Consider the following 19,414-nt stretch of genomic DNA (forward strand, 5'->3'; position numbering starts at 1 on the left):
CCGTGGGATGTCCGTGAAAGCCTGTCCCTGATATGTACTTGGCTGTTCACCCATTCGTAAAGACAGACCTGCCTCTATTACTGCCGTCACTGCCAGGAAACAGAAACTACAATGCCAACATGCAAGGAACAAACCCCATCCCATTCCTCACGGCAGCAGAGGGTCCTATACTGCTGCAGCTTACGGCTCCCTGGGCTTGCAGGAGGCTCCCAGGAGGCAGCCAGCTCTGCTCAGCCACATCTGGTAGGGCTTGGACATGCTATGGAGGGGATATGGCCACATATTGGCTGGGTGGTACAAGCCTGTCTTTATCTTCAACACGTATCTGGGGTCCTGTGGTCCCTGGTAGGGTGTGGACCAGGCTGAGCTCTGCACTGCATGATGAGAAATCCCACTGGGGTGGGTTTCATGTCAGCTTAGAACAGAATGAGGCTAAGCTTAAAATATTGCTCTTTCATCATTAGGAAATGTAAAGAGGCTAATTTGAGGCATGTGCAGAAACACAGCTTCCCCCATGCTGGCCTCATCCACACACACCTTCATCTTTCACACAGTTGGTGTTGGTGGTAGACCTGTGGTAGCCCTGGCCAGAGGCTGAGGCTTGGAGCGCGTAGGTGTGCGCACGCGTGTGTGTGTGTGAGCCTTCCACATTCCCATCGATGCTGGATGCTACTTAACTGTCTAGTGCTGTCTGACGCCCAGGCCTTGGATGCCTAGCTGCTTGCTCATCCCTCACCCCACCTCGTAAAAATTCTTCTTTACAAAGAGCTACTTTCTAATCCAGCTACTTTTTTATCAAAGGCATCTTGTTCTGGGCTCCCTGTGATTTGCGTTTTTTATTCTATATTCCTCTTCAGAATCCTCCTTGATCTTAAAATTATTTTCATCCTCTCTCCTCCCCTTTTCTTTAATTCACTTCTGCTCACTAAATTTTTGCAGAGGTTTGTATAGTGAATCTTACCAGTTTCACTGTGTTCTCTCCTAACAGTTAAATACACTTTGTCCTGCCCCAGCCCTAATCAAAGTCAATCTAGAAACTTTTATAGTTTTCAGGGAGACAGCATTAATACTTCTCCCCCAGCCTTCCTGTGACCCCAAAGCGCTAGCATCACCAGCAGGCAAGCCCAAAGCTGCTGGAAGGCATACCTGACTCTGGGTATGCCACACTGATGGCTGCTGTCTGGCTTTGTGGATGCTTTGAGTTTTTTGAGGGTAGTGAGAGCCTGCCAAAATGTGTGAGTGACTCTGAGTCAAGATATTTAGTAAGTTAAAGACACTTTTTATAACCATATTCATTTCTGTATCCCCACAGACACTCCGAAAGGCTCTTCAGAATGACTGCCGGCCTGGAGAAAGCCTGCCACCGATGCATATCTAAGATTGCCAGCAATGGTAAGGCAGTTCTGGTAGTAATCACCTTCTATATTCAAGCAGCCCTGTCGCTAAGCCAGGTGTATAAAGGGATTAAGATGATACCAAGCCCCACCCGAATCTTCTACTGAAGTTTCCTTTTCTTCCCTCCTTTCTGAGGTATTTCCTTTCCTAGGCAATTTTGGTCACTGATGGAGCGCACAACAGTAACTCTAGCCCGACAGCACCTGCCTGCCGCAGTATTTGGATTATAGCAGACCACTGTAAAATTTCAAACAAATATAAACACCACCTAAATACATTCTTAAATACGGGCTGCAGCAGACAACCTAAGCAATATAATGTGTTTGTCTCCTTTTTCAAGCGGTACCTTACATGTTGTCCAGCAGAAACATCTGCAGGGAAACCACCTGGTAAAGAGCAGTGCAGCCAGCCTGGAAACAAACTCCCCCATGAGCAATTCCTGCAAAGCAGAACCGCTGCCAGCCCGTGTGCTGACATGGGGACGTGGGGTCGGGGACAGAGTATGGTCAGGAATAGCCCCCCTTTCACCCAGAGCCATTTAGGGCAGGGTTGTCTTCCCTCCGCTTGCCTTTGCACAATGGCCACCACAGGCGTGGGTAACCGTCATAAGCGGCCCCGTGTTGTGGGTAGGGAGCACCAGTTATCTGAACGGAGGCCTTTCGCACAACAGCCTGGGCTCGCTCAGGCTTTGAAGTAACTGGTTTGTCCCACCCAGCGTGGAGGTGGAGGACGAGGAGGGGTGTCATGAGCCGACGGCTCCTGGGCTGCCTGAACAGGCTGGTTCTTGCTCTCCAAGAAGCAATGCAGCAGAAAGCTGACCTGAGCTGGGGACCATGCAAGCAAACTGTGCGGAGAGGCACAGGAGAAATACATTTCAGGGGCGGGTTTTTGTGAGACCAGGGAAGCAGCGTAGTTGGCAGGAGGTTAAAATCCAAGGGTTTTAAAGCAGCTTACTCCCGCTAACTGCATCTCCTTTTGAGTTGCAAGTGCCTTTTGCTTTCACTTTTAGGCAGTAGCAATTTCTAATTCCACTCAAATATGAGAAGAAGAAAACTCCTTCACCATTCACCATAATGGATACTTCACCCGCACTAATTGTTGCATTTGCCAGTCTAGGGCTGTTACCTTGGGGTCTTTTATATTCCTGCTTTTGGCTTCACTTGAAAGGCTCTCAAAGTTCACAATGAACTTTTATTAATGATTAAGCCCCTTAACTCTTTGCTGCCCTACAACCCTTCAGAGAAAACCAAGCCAGGGGGACAGACAGCCCTGACCTGCGTTCAAACCCAGGTGGGTGGACCTCCTACCATCTACATCTGCCTCAGGGCATGATCCATCCTGGGGCCGGGGCAAATGACCCGAATTTGCTCACATGCAGACTGCTAGGAGTCAGCCCCCTTCAGATCAGCATTCCCACCGGGCATCTGAAGGGACTACTGTGAGTTTACACCCAGACTTTTGCTCCTCGGCTTGTCTGTGCAGATAAATCCAGGGGCAGCAGCAGAATTTGCTCGGAAGCTGGTAGCATCTCATAAAAAAAACCCTTTTCCTTTTTTATCAGGACATAGACTCATGGCAAAAACCTGCCAGGCTATAGAACAAACAGCATTTGGGAGTGATGGCTAATGTACACAACACTTCATTTATTACTGTATTTATTATCAGAGAGCTTGTCACACACCCTACTGAGTAGGTTGCACTACAGCCGTATTAGCATACTACCTAAGAAGAGTGGGTAGGTTGAGATTTATACTCATAAATCACTTATGAAAATCCCATGAGGACTGTTCTTACCTGAAAAGAAAGAAACTTTTCTCTATCTTCAAAGTAAAGAGGGACAGCCTGAGCTGATTTGAAACTTCCAAGTGCTTGGAAAAATCATGGCAGCAAAACAAAGTCTGAGGAGCCCCATAGGTGAACTGGTGTCAGGTCCAATACTGCCTCCAGATCTGCCCCACACACCAGAGGACAACTCATCTGCTGCATGCCCTGAGGCCAGGCACATAACTGGGGATGGAGAACAAGGGAGTAGCAGAGGTAGGGGAGGAGAGCTGCAGTGCAGGGGCATTGCTATGGAAGATGTAGCAGCTCAAGTGTCAGATAGAAGAAAGAGACACCATGATGTACAGCCTTAATGTCAATGGTGATTTCAAGTTTGTTTACTTTTGTGCCATGGAAGAGCGTGGGGAGATCCTGGCAGGAGTAACTCAGCTAAATAGCAGTTTTATATCAGCTAACTGTCCTGTAGGGCAGGAGACACAAAATCCACACCCACCGATCTGATTTTCATGCCCATAGATTTCAAGGAACATGCAAGATATACAACCACTTCTTTCCCTCTTGCGCTGTTGTGATCCCAGACATGAGCTCTTCCCTTCACGCATTTCCCGGCACGTTAGGATTTGCTCACCAACGCCTCCCAAAGCAGGACTTCACCGGTGCCAGATACGGAATAGCTGCCCCACCACACGCTGCCCCGGCGGTACAGAGCAGGGGGCTCTCCTGCCTGATGCCCTGACACAGCCTTGCGGAGCAGATGTCCTTCTGAGCCATGCCCGGAAACATTTCCCTCCTCACGCTGTTTTTAGAGACTACCAGCCCTTTTTTGCTACTTTATCTAGGTCTGGGTCCAGGGGCTTCTCTGACCAGTCCGTGAGGCGATATCACCAACTTAAAAATATCACAAGCACCACGTGTGAAACTGCAGAGATAGCAGCGCCCTCTCTGCAGAGCTGTGCTACCCTGCGGCAAATACCATTTTCTTGAGGAATTTGTCTTTGGACCAGAACGGGGCAGCACAACCCAGAGAAATTCAGGCAGAGGGTGCATGCTTCCCGACTGAGCAGCATTTCTGTGAAAACCCCACACGTTTCAGGGAAGACAAGTCTTTAGTGCTGCTAGTGGCACTGAGAGTGCCTGCGGAGCCCTGCCAGTTGTGTAGTCAATTGTTGAGAGTCTCACTTTGTTAAACACAGATCTGGAAGCCTTCCCAGATTATGCATCTGCCCCTCCAATTCGAGACCTAAGAGGCTGTAGCTGAATGGGGAGATAATGAGTAAATACATTCCCAGCGACTGCTTTGGGAGGGGAATTAATGAACCATTATCTTTTTCTCTTGAGCTGCAAGTGGTCCCTACCTCCCATTTCTCCCCTCCAAAATCAAGCTATCGGGTAGATGCTAGACACAGGCAAACACGGACACCTGTGTGCCAGATGGGCAGCCCCATGTATACACAGCCCCCCCCCCCCGAGCCTTTTACAGAGCTTACCACAGCATCCCTCCCTAGGGGTCAGACAGACCATGCACTGCATGATTAAGAAATGACACGATGCCTCCTCCTACCAGGCTCCTGAGTTCTTGCCCATGCAGCAAGGGCAGAAACAGGAGGTGGCTATGAAACCGCAGGCAGAGGGGTGATGCTGCTCCAAGAGCTGCGCCGCGATAACAGGACTTCTGGCAACACCAGGCAGTCGATGCAACTCCTGCACACCTGAACTACGTTCATTTGGCTACCAGATAAATGAGTTGCCCAGGCTGTGGGCACTATTTGCAGGTGATGTTCATGGGTGTGTTGGAAGCCCAACTCAGCTACAATAACATCGCTTCCGAATATGAAAATGATAGTCTAGATAATGTAACGGCAAGAGGACCTAGCATGAAATGTGACATGTGGTGAAAAGGGAGGCTCTAGGCTGAGTTGTTCTAATGAGAGGCTGTCAGCATTTGAAAGAGCTTAGTCAAGTGTAGGACACTATTCAAGCAGAGGAAGAATTTCTGTACTGTGCAGTGTTCAAGAGATAGGAGAGCCTGAGCAAAAATGTGTGTGTGTGAGAGAGAGACTGGCTGACGGGGAGGAGAGGAGGGGGTGGCACAAAGGAACAAAAGTGCTTTCTTCAGTTCAAAATATCTTCAGTCTCCACCAATTCATAGAGATAATAAACACACTACTTCTGAGAAAGAAAGATGTCTCTCAAGAGCTGAAGTGTAAGATCCTCGTTCTCTGCTGAGAAAACCAGAGCAGTGGGGGGGGATGGTGCGTTCCCATGAAAAGTGTCTGTGAGTCAGAAAGCCTCGTGCATCTGCCCTGAATTTGATGCCACTCCTATGTCCTCTGCCTCAGTTTCTCCTTCTGTAAAATGGAAGCAACGATGTTTCCCTTTTTCTCTAAGGCACCCTGAGGGTGATGTCTTGGCAGTGCTGCAGTTTCCCAGAGCTGGCAGTGTCCCCACTCCTGCGCAGCGAGGAGGACGCCATTCGCCTTGCAGGGGTTGCAGTTCGCTGATATGGGGAATCGTGCGACATGGTTTGCTTGGGGAAGGGCTGGTCCCAAACCAACCCCGAACACTTACTCCGAGCTCCAAGATTTTTTTCATAAGCCTCCAAGGAGACATCCTACTCCTTTTCTTATCCATCCCCTTCTCAGCCCCTCTGCAATCTATGCCCACCTCTGCTTACCACCCTGCTGCCTCCTTAGGCATCTACTTACAGATTGAGCCATTTGCAGAAGCGCTCTGCAGGGATGCTTGCCACAGAATGTCCTCTTTATGTTTTACCCTCATTTTGAAGGGCAGCATTTCACTTTAATATTGCAAAGTGTTCATGATTAGGCACAGAGGTGACAGCTCTTGTAAGACAGGCTGCTCACGCTGTTCTTGATGCTATTGTTTCACACTTTCTGCAAAGGTAAGCATTCATCCTCTATAGCATCAAGGCTGTGCTGGGAAAGCATCAGGGCTCAGATACACCAGCGGCTCTCTGGGGAGTAACTAGGCACCTCAGATCTACTCGTCTGCAGGAACAGTCTATGTGTACCCCTAAGAGCATCCTTCCATGCAGCTTAAGCCGATCTATCCCAGTGACAAGTCCCACTCCTTGCAGCGGGGCTGCTGCCTTTGTGTTCATGAGCTGAGCTAGGTCAGGGAGTTAGACCAGCCAGAAACTATTCACATCTGCAATAAAGACAGTTTATGTAGTTATCAGTGAAAACTGAGTGGAATGGCATTAAAGGTGCTATTTGCTTAGCAAACAGATACAGCTCATCAGTTGCCATGGATTAGCTGATGCAAAGTTACTTGTTACCGTGCAGTCACCTGGTGGTATCTCTGAAGCTGATGCAGGCTACAGCAACAGCGGCTTGAGTCCTTGCTTTTGCAATAGGACAGCTAGAAGCAGTAGCAACAAAAGCAGTTTATGTCTCTCATTGCTTTTCCACTGATACAAGGACTAAAAATGTATGAGTTAAAAAATGGAAGCTTGAGCTCTGGGAGAGTGATAAACTACCTGCTGGTCCCATCATCTCAAATGGTGCGCCATAAACACGGTATTCCCACCCCATCGAATGCACTGCATTTCTTGCTACACAACTTTATGGATAAAGAGCATCTGTAAAGCTTTGAATGGAACTGCAGATCTCTAAACTTCAAGCAGCCCCAATAACGCTGTCTTTCTTTTCTCATTCACAGCATGCTTTATATTTGGGCTCCTCGCTTTCCTTGCCTTACCACTGTCCATGACCTTTACAGGTAAGCTGGCTACTAAAGCAATTTAAAAATACACACTTCCCAGCACTGTATGGCAGGTTAATGCATCTGGTGGGAGAAAGGCGTTGGAAAACTTAAAGTTTTCAACTAATAAACCTGTGTGTTGGTATTTTAGCTTCAGACAGAATCCCATCCCACACCGCATGGTAGGGAGGAAGCAGTGCTTTGAATTCTGACCTTATTTGTCTTAAATACTCCTCCAGTGTGTCTCACCTCAATAGGGCAGGAGTCAGGGTACTTGCAGACCTTACCGATACATTTTTGTACCTCACAGGACCTAAGTTTCTCTAAATTTAACCATAAGTCTGGAATTTCTACTTGTGCATTGCTTATTTTGGGTGCACTTCCCATTATTTCTTTTTCCCATGAAGCTGCTGGCACGTTCTGAGCCTCAGAGTTTCACTTTTTTACTGGCATATTTACTTCAGCTCAATCGCTGCTCAGGCTACTAGCACCTGGCAAAGGGCTGTGGGTGTTTCGGCTCTGTCTGTGGGAGGAAGCTCAGAATCTGACACATGAGAAGATTTCATTAATCAGGATCCCTCTGTATTAACTGCATTGCAAAAATCTTAGAAGCGTAGAGCATGAAGGGAAGAAGAGCTCATCTAGGCTGCTATTTCTCTACCTTTTTGAAAGTGAGACCTGGTTTTTGGCTGATCTGTCTCTGTATAAGCCCCCAAAGGCTGGATTTGTGAGTAGCATTTCAAGATCAAACATTCAAGGAAAGGAAAGGAAAGGAAAATCCTTTGAGCTGCAGAATTTTGTACATTTTTAAACTGTACAAGGCTCTTCTTTTCTTTCTTAAGCATCACTTTTCCTTTTCATTAACACAGATATTTTTTTGTTTTAAAAAACTGAGCATTTTCTAACACTTCATTGCTCCCTTTAGGCCTTTCTCATCCTCCACAGGGGTTGCGACCCCCACTTGAGAAACATTGGTAGAGACACCAGCCCACCTCCGCTTTCAGACAGGCTCGCATGCTCCCGGCATCCCTGACAGATGTCTGACTCGCCCTTGCTCAAGGAAATTCCATGGCTTCCCAAGGAGACTATTTCAGCATTTTATTGCTCTCACAGACAAAATATTTTTCCCCATATCCAACCTAAATCTTCCCTATGGCAAATTAAACAGATTACAGCCTGTCCTACACACCGTGGTCACAAAGATAGATTGGTCACCATCCTACTCAAGAGAACCTTTGAACTGTTTGAAGGCTGGTATTATAACCCCACTCCATCTTCTTTTTTCCCAGAGATCTCAAAAACCTACTTCTTTCAACCTGACCTCACAGGTCACTGTTTCTGTAGCTTTTTTTTTTTTCCCTTTTTGCCTCCCTCCTTTGGCCTCTGGCCAATGTAACTATTTTTTTTTCCCCTCAAATAAAAAAAAAAAAAGATGGAACACAGGACTCCAGCTGAGACCTGAGGAATGAGCAGTGCAGAAGAATTAGCTCCACTGTTTAACATGCAGGATTCCTGTAAACACACCTCAAAATGAAAGATGCTCTCTCTGCACCAAGTCGTTGGTGTCGATTTAGTTTATGGTACATTGTAAGCCCAGATGGTTTTTGGCAGTGCTGCTCCCTATCAGACATTTCTCATTTTTTATTTACATTGAAATTTTCTCTCCTATACGCAGTGTTCAGCTTTGTCAGCTGTCATCTCGTAGATTTTGGATGTCTTTTTCCAGTGTATCCCAATCACTTTGAATTTTAAGTCCTGTCCTCAAGAGCCCTTACAATCATTCCAGATGGGTGTCCTTGAGAAGTTGTTCACCTTCTGCCTCGTTATTCATGAAAGATGGTGCAAATGAACTCTTCATGCAGATGCTGTGGGCAAGATGCATCCCACCTAGATTTAGACTGCACACATCTGTAACGAAGCTAAGTGCTGTGTGTTGCCCTTGCAGGCAGTTAAGAGATATGGGCGTTTCTGACAGTGAAAGTCCCATACCCTCTTTCAGGTGCCTGCACTGATATGAGATGACTTTTAAGGGAGTCGGGACACCTAGCCTGTTGGCATGTATAGTGGGCCCAACCCACAAAAAGTGTTCAGCGAAAGGTTAGTGCTGCTTCCTTTTTCTGGGGCCTTCCGAGTACCAGTGATGACTGTGGTAGGATTTGGATTAGGACATTCTAATTAGGAATTAGGGAGTTCTAATGAGGGATTAAGGAGCAATTAGGAAGCAGGGAAATGGACTGAACAGTTACATCTCAACACTTAGACTCTTATGCTTATCCATGACTTAAAATTGCTATTTATCCCTTAAGAGGATTTTAGCTTTAGCTTTTCCCCAGGCTGAATACGCCTGAGCTGTGGAATAGGGATGGAAGCTATAATTCAAAGTGTGGTACAGCTTGCATGCATATTGACAGCCAGCTTTCTGGAAATGAATCCAGGGCTAGAATCTGACCACTTATAATTTCCTAGGAATATTTCGTAATATCTTTAAGATCAGTGAGAAGTGGAAAGTGTATGGTAAGATATTAGCCTGGAGCTCTAGGTATCTCCTGCATCAGATATAGAGCCCTTTTTTTTTCACAACTTACTGAAATTAAGAGATAATGTCACCGTAATATAGTGTTGTCAGAGAATATTGGTTTCCTGCAGCTACATATCTGCAAAGACATTTTTAGGAAAATGAAATGTCAAGGAAAATGCAGATATTTATTATCCAAGCAAAAGCCTTTGATTTTCTGATAACATTCTGTTACCATGAGCTCAGAGAATAATTGTTGATGTGCCTCCAGTCATTTTGGCTCTTGCTTTCTGTAGAGGAAAACTGTGAGATATTTTCAAATGTTAACAAATAAATTATAATAATATTTGTTAAAACTCAGAGGTGAATAACTGGTAGTCCCGGTAATAATTACACACTAACATTATATACTTTGAAAATTTCACAGTACTGTAAATCACAGTATAAGTCAAGATACATGAAAAGGACTCAGCAAATTTTCCAAGCTCCAGACTTGTGACATCATTTAAACCACGGACTGTTTAGCAGCTTTCCGACTTTTACCAGTAGTGACGAACCCTTTTTTTCACTAAACACTCCAAAAATAGAGCGAGCTATGGAAGGACCTCATAGACTTTTTTTGAGAATTTTTTTAAATTTCTGGGACGGTGAAGGATTGCTCCTAATAACACATTCCTGTATCTTGTCCAGACTACCTTTATACACAGTGTTCCCCAGGGGTAGCTAAATCACATTTGAAAGCTGATGACACTGTTTTCTCAACAGGCAGTCTAAATTTTCCCCTGTTTGAATTTAACCCAGTACTACTCCTCATGTTCTTATCTACACCAAATAATTCCTCAATTCTCAAGTGCTCCCGAAGGTTGTCTGGAGCCTATTCTCATAGTTTGTACCTTTACATGGGATCCAGTCTTGTTCATTAGCGGTTGTTGTTAACAAAATCTTTCCTTGCATTTCAGTCCTTCAGCCACCCACCATTCCTGTGAGTTTCCTCTGATTTGTTGATATGCTTTCTGATAAAATGGTGCCCAGAAGGAATTACTTTGAGAGAAATCCTCTGCTGCACCTAGATCCTAAAGGCCACAGTCCAGGGCCCCACTGAGGTCTGCATTAAGTGATGGCAGCTGTAATCATCCACTAGGAACAACTGCAAATGGCCTGGCACGTTGTGCCCTCTGCCTTCTATTAGAAGAGAAGGTGGGGAGTGAGCATCAGACACCAGATTAGTCTTGCTATACTTCAGCCCTCCTTTACTATGGGATGCACTTCAGCCATTTTCAGCTACCTGAGAAGAGCAAAGCGGCTAAAATGAGGCCAATGCTGTATTGGCTTTCATTCATCCTGACCCCTCATCTCATGGATAATCGTGAGTCACAAGGACACTTGGTTAGTAGTGATCTGTTGTGGGCCATGCCACAAGACTACCCAAAACGGTGTCCTTAGAGAAGCTCATGTTCTGATCGCTCACGAGTGCTCTTTCCACTTTGCTGGACTTTGTGTCCTGGATCCCACTGCAGTGTTGTTCTGTGTTAGCCAAGAGGTAAAATGTACAAGTACCTCTGCTTCCCCAAGTCTCCCATCTCTTTTTTGCCTTTGGACACCGTGCAAGCTGTTGGACACCCTTCCTGTGTCTGATCTTGCAAAGGTTGCTGGTTTATTCATTTGGACTCATGCACTGGTCTGTGTCGTGGTCAGGTTCAATTGCTTTTTCACTCTAAACCACAGATCGCTGTGGCTTGTAGGGAGCATTGCACTATAAGCAGAGCTTTGATCTTTTATGGTCCATATATCCCATCGTTAACAGTCAAAGGAAAACATATCTGGTGCTTATGGGAAAGAAGAACTAGCACTGATGCTCTCCTACTAGTTTTGGTGTTCCCAAATAAATCAGGCACGTGCTGTGTGCAAATTGATCGGCACATGATGTGTGTGCCTAGATTTCGCTGTAGCAAGTATCAGTGCCTATCTGTCAACAGTAGGCCCATATTTCCCATTCACCCATAGTGCTGTATTTTTTAAGTTACTACTATATTACCCCCTTTCACCTCCTCTTCTGCTGTCATATCTGCCTGCAATATTCTCCCAAAACCTGCAGAGTACCACTGCCTGTCATTCAAGTCCTCCCCAATTCTGACTGCTGTCATGTTACATATATGAAAGGACTCCATAATAGATTTGTCTGGGAAACAGAATCATAGCTCCATGAAAAAAAAATGGGCATGTTTTCTTGATTTTTTTTTTTTTTTTTTTTTTTTTGGCCTCAAATCAAAATCTCAGTAACACACTGGAAATAGCAATTGCCTTGGTTCCTAAACTGAAATATATTCCCTGAGATCCCTGGCCAGCTGCTTTTGTGGCAGGCTATTACAGGGCCAAGGATTCTGGAAACCCTGGCAGCTGCTTTCTGAAAATGATATAATTTGTGCCGATTCCCCTGCTGCCCACGCCTGTAAAGTTGGGAGTCTGAGCAGGTCTCAGTGTGGCAAAATGGGCAAAAAATTACAGCCTTGCAAGAGGGGACAAAAAGGGAGAGAGTCCAAATCCACCTGAGTCCAGCCCTTTTCAATTATGAGATGTCTGGTAATGAATACTTAGCGTAGAGAGGTCCACTGGATTCCATAGCCCTTACACACAGCAGATCACAAAACACTGCCCTGTATCCTATGACTAACGTAAGATGTATAGCAAGCAACCACAATCCAGAACACCTGTATTATGCTATGCAAAGAGCACAGGAGAGGTTCAGGACATCAGCAATGTTCTTGAATAGCAATAGCAGTGGATTTGGTGGGCAAATAGACAAGCTGAAGAGAATTACATCTACCAAAGAAGCCAAAAAACCCCCAAACCAAACCACTGGTACTTCTTTCCTGATCCCTCCTGTTCAGTGTAGTTCTGAACATGGAAGCAAGACATTCCACCTGAGAGATGTTTAGCGCTAAGACCAGCACATTGCTTTCAGTATCCTGCATCTAGATAACCCCAATTATTCAGAGAAAAGCCAAAATTTCTCCTTGAAAACAACTTATACAACAAGAAGAAAACAGAAAATCCTTTCTGTCCGCTGCAACTGATCACTAGAAGCCCTGAAACATGGGATCAATAACAATAAAATTATAGTGTAATCAACAGTTTAAAATTGACTAAAGATGCCACTGGGTAAGAGACTTGGGCAGGGGATTCATCTCAGCTAACTTTAGATATCTACAGCTGGCTGTCTAGATTCCTTGTATAGCCATGGAGAGAAAGAGGCACTTTCAGGGCCCAACTCATCTGACCTATTTTAAATGTCTATCTGAGGATGAGATGAATTAAATTTTACAAGTGTCTATTTCTCCCTATTGACTATAAAGAGAGTCTAGGAAACTAGTTCAGATATGGATGCCTGCATTGCAGACATCTATATTTGGACAGATGAGTCTCACTGCCACAGACCTGTATCACAAGCTTCAGTGTCTACTGCCAGCAACATCCTTATACTGCCATACGCTCCCTTCCCTAAAACTTACCCAGGTTTCTCTTTCTAGCAGTAGATTTGAGGGTTGCCAGATCCCCGGATCCATAACAACCAATGCTTTTAGCCTCCAGCAACCCAAACAGACTGGAAACTTGAGCTTCTGTGGTTCCCTGTCAGCTGTGTGGGAAGCTAAAATGGTTCCAGGTGCTCCCACGGGTGCTGGCTCCCAAGCTTCAAGGCATCTGACTCGGGAACATGCCACACTCACCGGAGCTAATGAGCAGGAAAGGCCTGGAAGAAGCGTATTAGAATTCCTTCTTTTCACAAACGATTTTGATTTTGAATAAATTTTCTACTGCTGCTGAAAATTTTCTGTCCAGCTCAGTCAATCATTCGTTTAACAAAGATGCAGTGTCTGAAGCTAATGACCTGTGTACGTGGCTCAGATGAATAATGTCAGAGCAACAGTAATGCTGTTGTTACCTTTGCTCTCTGTCTTCCTTCTCCAACCTTTTGCTTGTTCATGGCCCTCACTCCTGTAGTGGGAGATGCAAACCTCCTTTAATTCAGCCCCTGTTTCAATAGATGCTGGATACAAGTCTTGGGTCTAAGCACTACACTTCACTTATAGCATCTCTAGTTTTCACTGTACAGCTTGTTGCACTATTTGATCACTTGAGATAACAATCATTAATTTTTGCTGTTCAGGAATGAAGTTTTTGGAAGATTGCCCAGTTCAGCCATTAATTCCATTATATCTCTTGGTGGGTGGCGTGATTGGCAGCTTAAAGGTAATGTGCCTTCTATGTGTGAAAAATATTTTGTGTGCCTAGACTTTGACTTGCTAGTTAAGACATAATGATGGCTCCAGACAGCTATGTGCATGCAGTACTGAAGAGAGGTATCTGGATTGAACTGTGCTTGTTCCAGCACCTAAAGCACCTGTCAGTCAAGTGAGACACTAATGAGTTCAGCATTCTGCATTGTCCCACACATTGTGGTGTGACTTTCTCCTACATCACAGCATCTGTGCTACCATTCCTGCTGAGGGAAATGACTACATAACATGGATGCCTATGGTAAATGGGCTCCTATTTCCCCAAGCAGTCCTCCAAGCCTGCCAGACCTTTCTCCTTTGTTTTCAGACACGCAGGCTGCACAAAAAGTGAAGTTACTCTCCTAGATTTTGGAATACTATAAAACTACAGGTGTTTGTACATAGTCCTTTGCAAGTTCAATCTACTCCCACTCCGACCCGGCCAGAAGCAATGACTGTGCAGCAGCACGGCTTCCTTCCAGAAAAAATATATCCTTGGCTCATAGCAGGCCTTATTAACCTAGGCATAGTATTTTCTAACCACAGCTACCTGTCTTCTAGTGGACTGTTCCCACTTATATCTTTGCTGCTTGACAAGTAGAGACATCCCCATATCCCTGTTACACCCTGGTCACTATAAGGCTGTAAGTCTGCCTTGACTCTAGGGTAAAGGATCGCCCCGTTCGGACAGTCCCTTTGCAGACCGTGTTAGCTGGCTGCTAGTGGGCATGGAGAGGCTTGTCACAACAGACTGCAGAGCTACTTTAAGGCTTCTCAGCAGGATTAAGCAAAACTATTTTTTGCTGTCCCAATGATGTTCCTGCCAAAGGAAGGAAAAGGGGCAGAGCTGAAGGAAAAGCTTTGGAACCACACCGCTGGGGCATGAAGGGCTAAGAACAGCAAGTGCTGCTGCTGGAGGGAATGTCAGTACTGGCAGCATTGGCTGTCCTGCATAGCTAACGCGGGCAGCAGCAACTCGGCACCCAGCCTACCTTCCCAGGAGCCTGGCACCAGCAGACCAGACAGGGTAGACCTGAGAGGTTGTGGCCTAATGTTTCAGTACAGGCAGCCTGTCCCCTGAAAGGGAACCTGCTAGTCTCCAACTTGACAGCACTGCTTACTGCAGCCAGCAGACGCTGCAGACAGGAACTAGCTACGTTCCCCTTTGATAATGTTTCTAGCCCTTTTTCTTTGCCAGGATCAAAAAAAGGGGGAAAGAATATTCCTCTGCAGGTCTCTGCATGCCCTGCACTCTTTCACAGTGGTAACCAAACTGCAGTACATCACTGGGGTATGAATCATCCCCCAAGGACCTTTGGTCAGTAAATAAATGAAGAAAAAAACAAAAAGTGCTTAATCTTGTTATAAGGAATTTGCTATGCTATGAGTTCTCCTGGCAAATGCTTAGTCATTCGATCGCACCAGTGGACTTATCTGTATAATCAAAGGTTCATCTAATAATAGTTTAGAAAAGATTAGAGCAGAATTGAAAGGAAATTTTCATGCTAATGAATTGAAGCCTTCATCAAAAATGTTGACTTCTTAGCTATTTCTGGTTTGAATTCAGTTCTTCTCACCCTAAATAAGATGGTAAGTGGGTCAGTTAATATTCCTGCTGATGTCAAATAATAACTTGAATTTGGCTTCAGTTGACAGCAGGACTGCCTATTTTGCAGTCTGGCAATAAATTTGGTCAGAATTTGATTGGCCTAACTCATGTGTCATCTCATAGTGCTTGATCTCTAGCCAAATTCCACCTGTCTCAACTCTGCCCTCTGTTATGTTCATCAGACGGCACAGGTTTCACTGAGCAGTATACTTGCTTGACCTCCGAGAGTTAAAAGGTCAGAGAACGGGTATAGGATGAAGTCTGAATGAATGCTATCCTGTGATGGCCATCATTTAATGGCAAGTCATTCTAGTCTGTACAGATCAGTAGGGTCCTCATCTGTTTCTTTACCATCTCCAGTCTTTTAAAAGGCAATGGTAACCTACAGATGTTCACCAAGGCAACTCAACCATTCTACAGCATCTGGAGAGGCCTGCTGAATTCATGTCATGCTGCTCCATAGATGTATATTCAGCAGTTATTAACAATGTGAACAACTGCCAGAATTTGCTTCAATCACAGCTTGGCAAGGCAATATCCATAAGGATTAAATGCACTTACCATGAACAGGTTAGATGCAGCTGAAATCCATAAACCCACCCGGGAGGTTTCTCTGACTTCCTCAAAACCAATGCTCATCTGCCATTTAACCCCATTCCCATTGCTGAGCTTGGTGAAGCTTGAGTACGGGCAGCTGCCTATGTGCGGAGCTCACCTCAAAGCTAATGAGCTGCACAGAGCTTCAGGTCAAGCCACAGGTCCCCATGCCGAAACCTCAGACCCCATGGCCAGGTAGGTTTATCCCTCCTGTGTGTCATGAGCCTGCCTAAAATAAATGCTCACCCGAGAAGAAGATGCTCTGCTGGTTTGGACAAGCCTACCAGTTTGAGTGCTCAGCCGGATGTGAGACACCCAATGGAAACACCATTTTTTTGCCTATGTTGGTGCTGGGATTTTAATCTCTGTTTCTCACTAACTGGTACCAACATCTGGGCCAGAAAAACAGCTGGTTTTGTGAACAAATATTTAATCACTTATACATAATTGAACAGTTTTACAGGGAAGAGCAAGAGAATCCTCTTCCCAGGATGTCCTGGATCCTCTTGCTAAGCCTTGCCTCTAGAAAATGGGGCACATGGACTAAAATCTGAACCAGGCAGAACATATACCCAAATAGGTTTTCCTTAGCCAGCGTTCTCACCATTGATCACTTGATTAATGGAGAAGGGAGACTGTAAAACGAGGGATGCTCTTCTCTCTCATTTCAAGCAGAAAAATGAGCACAGAATATAATTCTGGGAAAGAGAACATGGCTGAGAACTCCTGCTTGGACAGTACGTCCCTCCCCACAGCCACTTATAAATCCACACCTTTTACCTTTCCCTCTGAATTTCATTTCTGGTTTGCTGAGGCAGATTCCTGCTCAGTTGGTTTCTTACGGTCCTTTTCCCAAAGACATGGCTCGCCGCAGGGAGGCATGCACAGGAACCTGAGTACCTGAAAAGGGGAGTTGCAATTACAACAGCCAGTGCTTTGAGGACTGGGCCAAGCGTTTCAGGTGTAGCGAGATAACACAGGTTTCACAATGTTTGGCCCAAATCTTTGTTGGGCCTTGGACAGACCTCACCTGTAAATCTACCAAAATTGAGAAAGTCAGTAATACAAAAAAATAAAAAAATGAAGAAAGGGGACAGAAATTTGAAAGCTTCTCTGCACTGCACTCAACCTACCTACATACTTTGTATCTCCAAGACTAAACTAGAAATCTTCTAAGCATTGCTGATGAGTCTTACTGCATTTCCCTGTAGACCAGACCATCCTAACTTCACAGTATCATAGTATTCCACCTACTTCTCTGCTGGTTCTGACTGAAGGCAGGAATGGAACAAACTGAGAAAATGACACTTAACTGAAGAAAACTGGACAGAATCATTCCGAGTATCTGAAGAAATTTATCTGGGGTTTAGATCGAAGTCTAGATCCTTCGTAGTTTTATTTAAGCTGGTTCACCTACATAGCCATGGAAAATAGAGATAGGAGAGACAAATCCACCCACTACAAGGCAGGAACTACTCTACTTAAGTCATTTAGCAGTTACTCTAATCTGTTCTTCAAAGTCTCCAGCGTGGGAGCTGCTGCCATCTCCCTACGCAGTCTGCTCTCATGCCTTTCCATCCCTACCATTGGCAAGTTTTTCCCAATGTCTGGCCTAAATCTCACTGCTGAATAAACTGTAGTAAAATGCATTCTTTTCCAGAAAGATCTGCCTCATTTGTGGCTCCTCAGCTTTCTCTTACATGATTTTCCCACCCCCAAGCAGCCAAGCACCCACCCCCAAGCACCCCCTTTCCGCAGCCAATTTACTTATTCCCTTTTCTCCCCTAATGCCTCCAGGTGACTCTCCTGCTGTACGACTCAACCAGGATGAGGCAGCTGCTTTCCAAGTCTGTTGTGATTGATGATGATGACGATGACGAATATCCCTGGAGGCAGAATGCTCACAAGTACTACATCCATCTAACCCTCAGCCTTTTCCTCTTCCTCTGGTTCATTCTTGGGAACTACTGGGTTTTTTCTGTGTACCTGCCAAATTTCATCCCACCTTTCCATCAGCCTCAGGATTACTGTGACAAAACCCTGTACATTTTTGCTGTTGGTGTTCTCATTATTAGCCATACTGTTCTCTTTCTCCTTATCTTTTGTAGCTGCTGCATATATTGTTTTTCCAGACAAAGATACTCTTCTGAGGAAGACTAAATGCCACATAAATAAAGCCCCAGATGTTTGGGAAAGTGTGTACAACAAAGAACAGGCAATAATTCACCCTTGTGTACATCTTTGTTGTACTATATATATGTAAGATAGCAGTCAACTGCAAGAGGAAATTGTAAAATACAGTGCCATCTGGAAATAGCTAAGCTGTAATACAGCATAGTCAATGTAAAATTGCTGCTATAGATGCCAGGGTGTACTCTTGCTAACATCTACATCCCTTTTTTTAACTCTTAGATATTCTATCTGGAGTAAGCCCTTGCAGATGGCAAACTCCTCTAAAACCAGGTCCCCTTATGTTGTTTCAGCATAGTACATTTTTGCCTATAAAAGCAGCCATGTTGTCCTCTTCACTGGGATCTGAACATCTCCGTAGCCTTGCTGAGGTATGTTACTGTCCCTGCATTACAGATGAGGGAGCTGAAACAAAGAGATAAAGGGCTGTATTCAGACTACCTTGCGTGGCGCATGGACCTTGACAGTAACTTAGATGCTCACTAGGGAGTTATTCAGGCCACTGTTAGACCAGCCAGTAAGTCACTGTGATAGCAATCTGAGCATGTATACAAGGCAGCCTGAATACGGCTCCCAGCTCTCTTCTGAACTTGGATTAGAAAGCATCTACATCTAACTTTGGTGCTAAAACAGACAGTCTGAATATATTCATATATATCCAATACATCCAAACTGAGCCAAGGTCGCTTTGCAAGTCTTTGGCAGAACAAGGAACTGAGCTACTGAGTATCAGATCAGTGCTTTAACCAGGGCTCAGCATTCCCCAATCTGGGGAGACTCCTCCACTTTTTGTACAGCAGTAATTTGTCAGTACCCCAGCAACACAAAGATGGTTGTCAAACCATTGTGATCAAGTTCAGAGAAAAACTGATGAAGTTATGTTGGTATTTTAAATATAAAACATGGTAGTAAGACATGGGCAGGGATGTGAGAATTTCAAGTGGATGTGTTCATTACAGCAGTTCTCTGGTTGTGGTGTGAGTGTACATTTGATTTGTTCACCTTGGTGCTGTACATATGGAAATTTATATTTAACGGACAGATGTAACGCAAACAGCTTTTAAGTCAACAGCAGTATCAGCTTTAAAAGCACCAGCATGCACAGAGACAATCGTTTTGTGACATGTAATGGAAAAAGCCCATAACTGGTCCTGGTAGATTGTTTTTTCATGTGTTGATGAATGCAGTGTAAAAGTGCTCTTTCTGCTTTTGCTTTTATGCACTTCTGTCAATACGGTCAATATGGAGGGGTTCCCCTCTATACAAGCATAAGGGTGGCTCCAGGCACAGGAAGAGGATGTGTGGTTTGGCTCTGTTAAAAGCACCACA

At 44.9% G+C, this 19,414-nt stretch overlaps 1 protein-coding gene across 1 annotated transcript; it reads left to right on the plus strand.

The window, feature by feature from the left end:
* Positions 1-1,334: 1,334 nt before the first annotated feature.
* On the plus strand, positions 1,335-18,055 carry TMEM272 (transmembrane protein 272). Its single transcript, XM_059826379.1, has 4 exons — positions 1,335-1,392; positions 6,859-6,918; positions 13,581-13,663; positions 17,693-18,055. Exons 1-4 carry the CDS (start codon positions 1,335-1,337, stop codon positions 18,053-18,055), a joined length of 564 nt encoding a protein of 187 aa, XP_059682362.1.
* Positions 18,056-19,414: the final 1,359 nt, after the last annotated feature.

Source organism: Gavia stellata, chromosome 1 (assembly GCF_030936135.1).
Source record: "Gavia stellata isolate bGavSte3 chromosome 1, bGavSte3.hap2, whole genome shotgun sequence".
NCBI classification, from domain to species: Eukaryota; Metazoa; Chordata; class Aves; order Gaviiformes; family Gaviidae; genus Gavia; species Gavia stellata.

Excerpts from the sequence above, each read along its gene's own strand:
- TMEM272 (XM_059826379.1), top strand. The coding sequence starts at position 1,335 with ATGACTGCCGGCCTGGAGAAAGCCTGCCACCGATGCATATCTAAGATT. Across the intron at positions 1,393-6,858 it reads ATCTAAGATTGCCAGCAATG|CATGCTTTATATTTGGGCTC; the intron begins GTAAGGCAGTTC and ends TCTCATTCACAG. Across the intron at positions 6,919-13,580 it reads ACTGTCCATGACCTTTACAG|GAATGAAGTTTTTGGAAGAT; the intron begins GTAAGCTGGCTA and ends TTTGCTGTTCAG.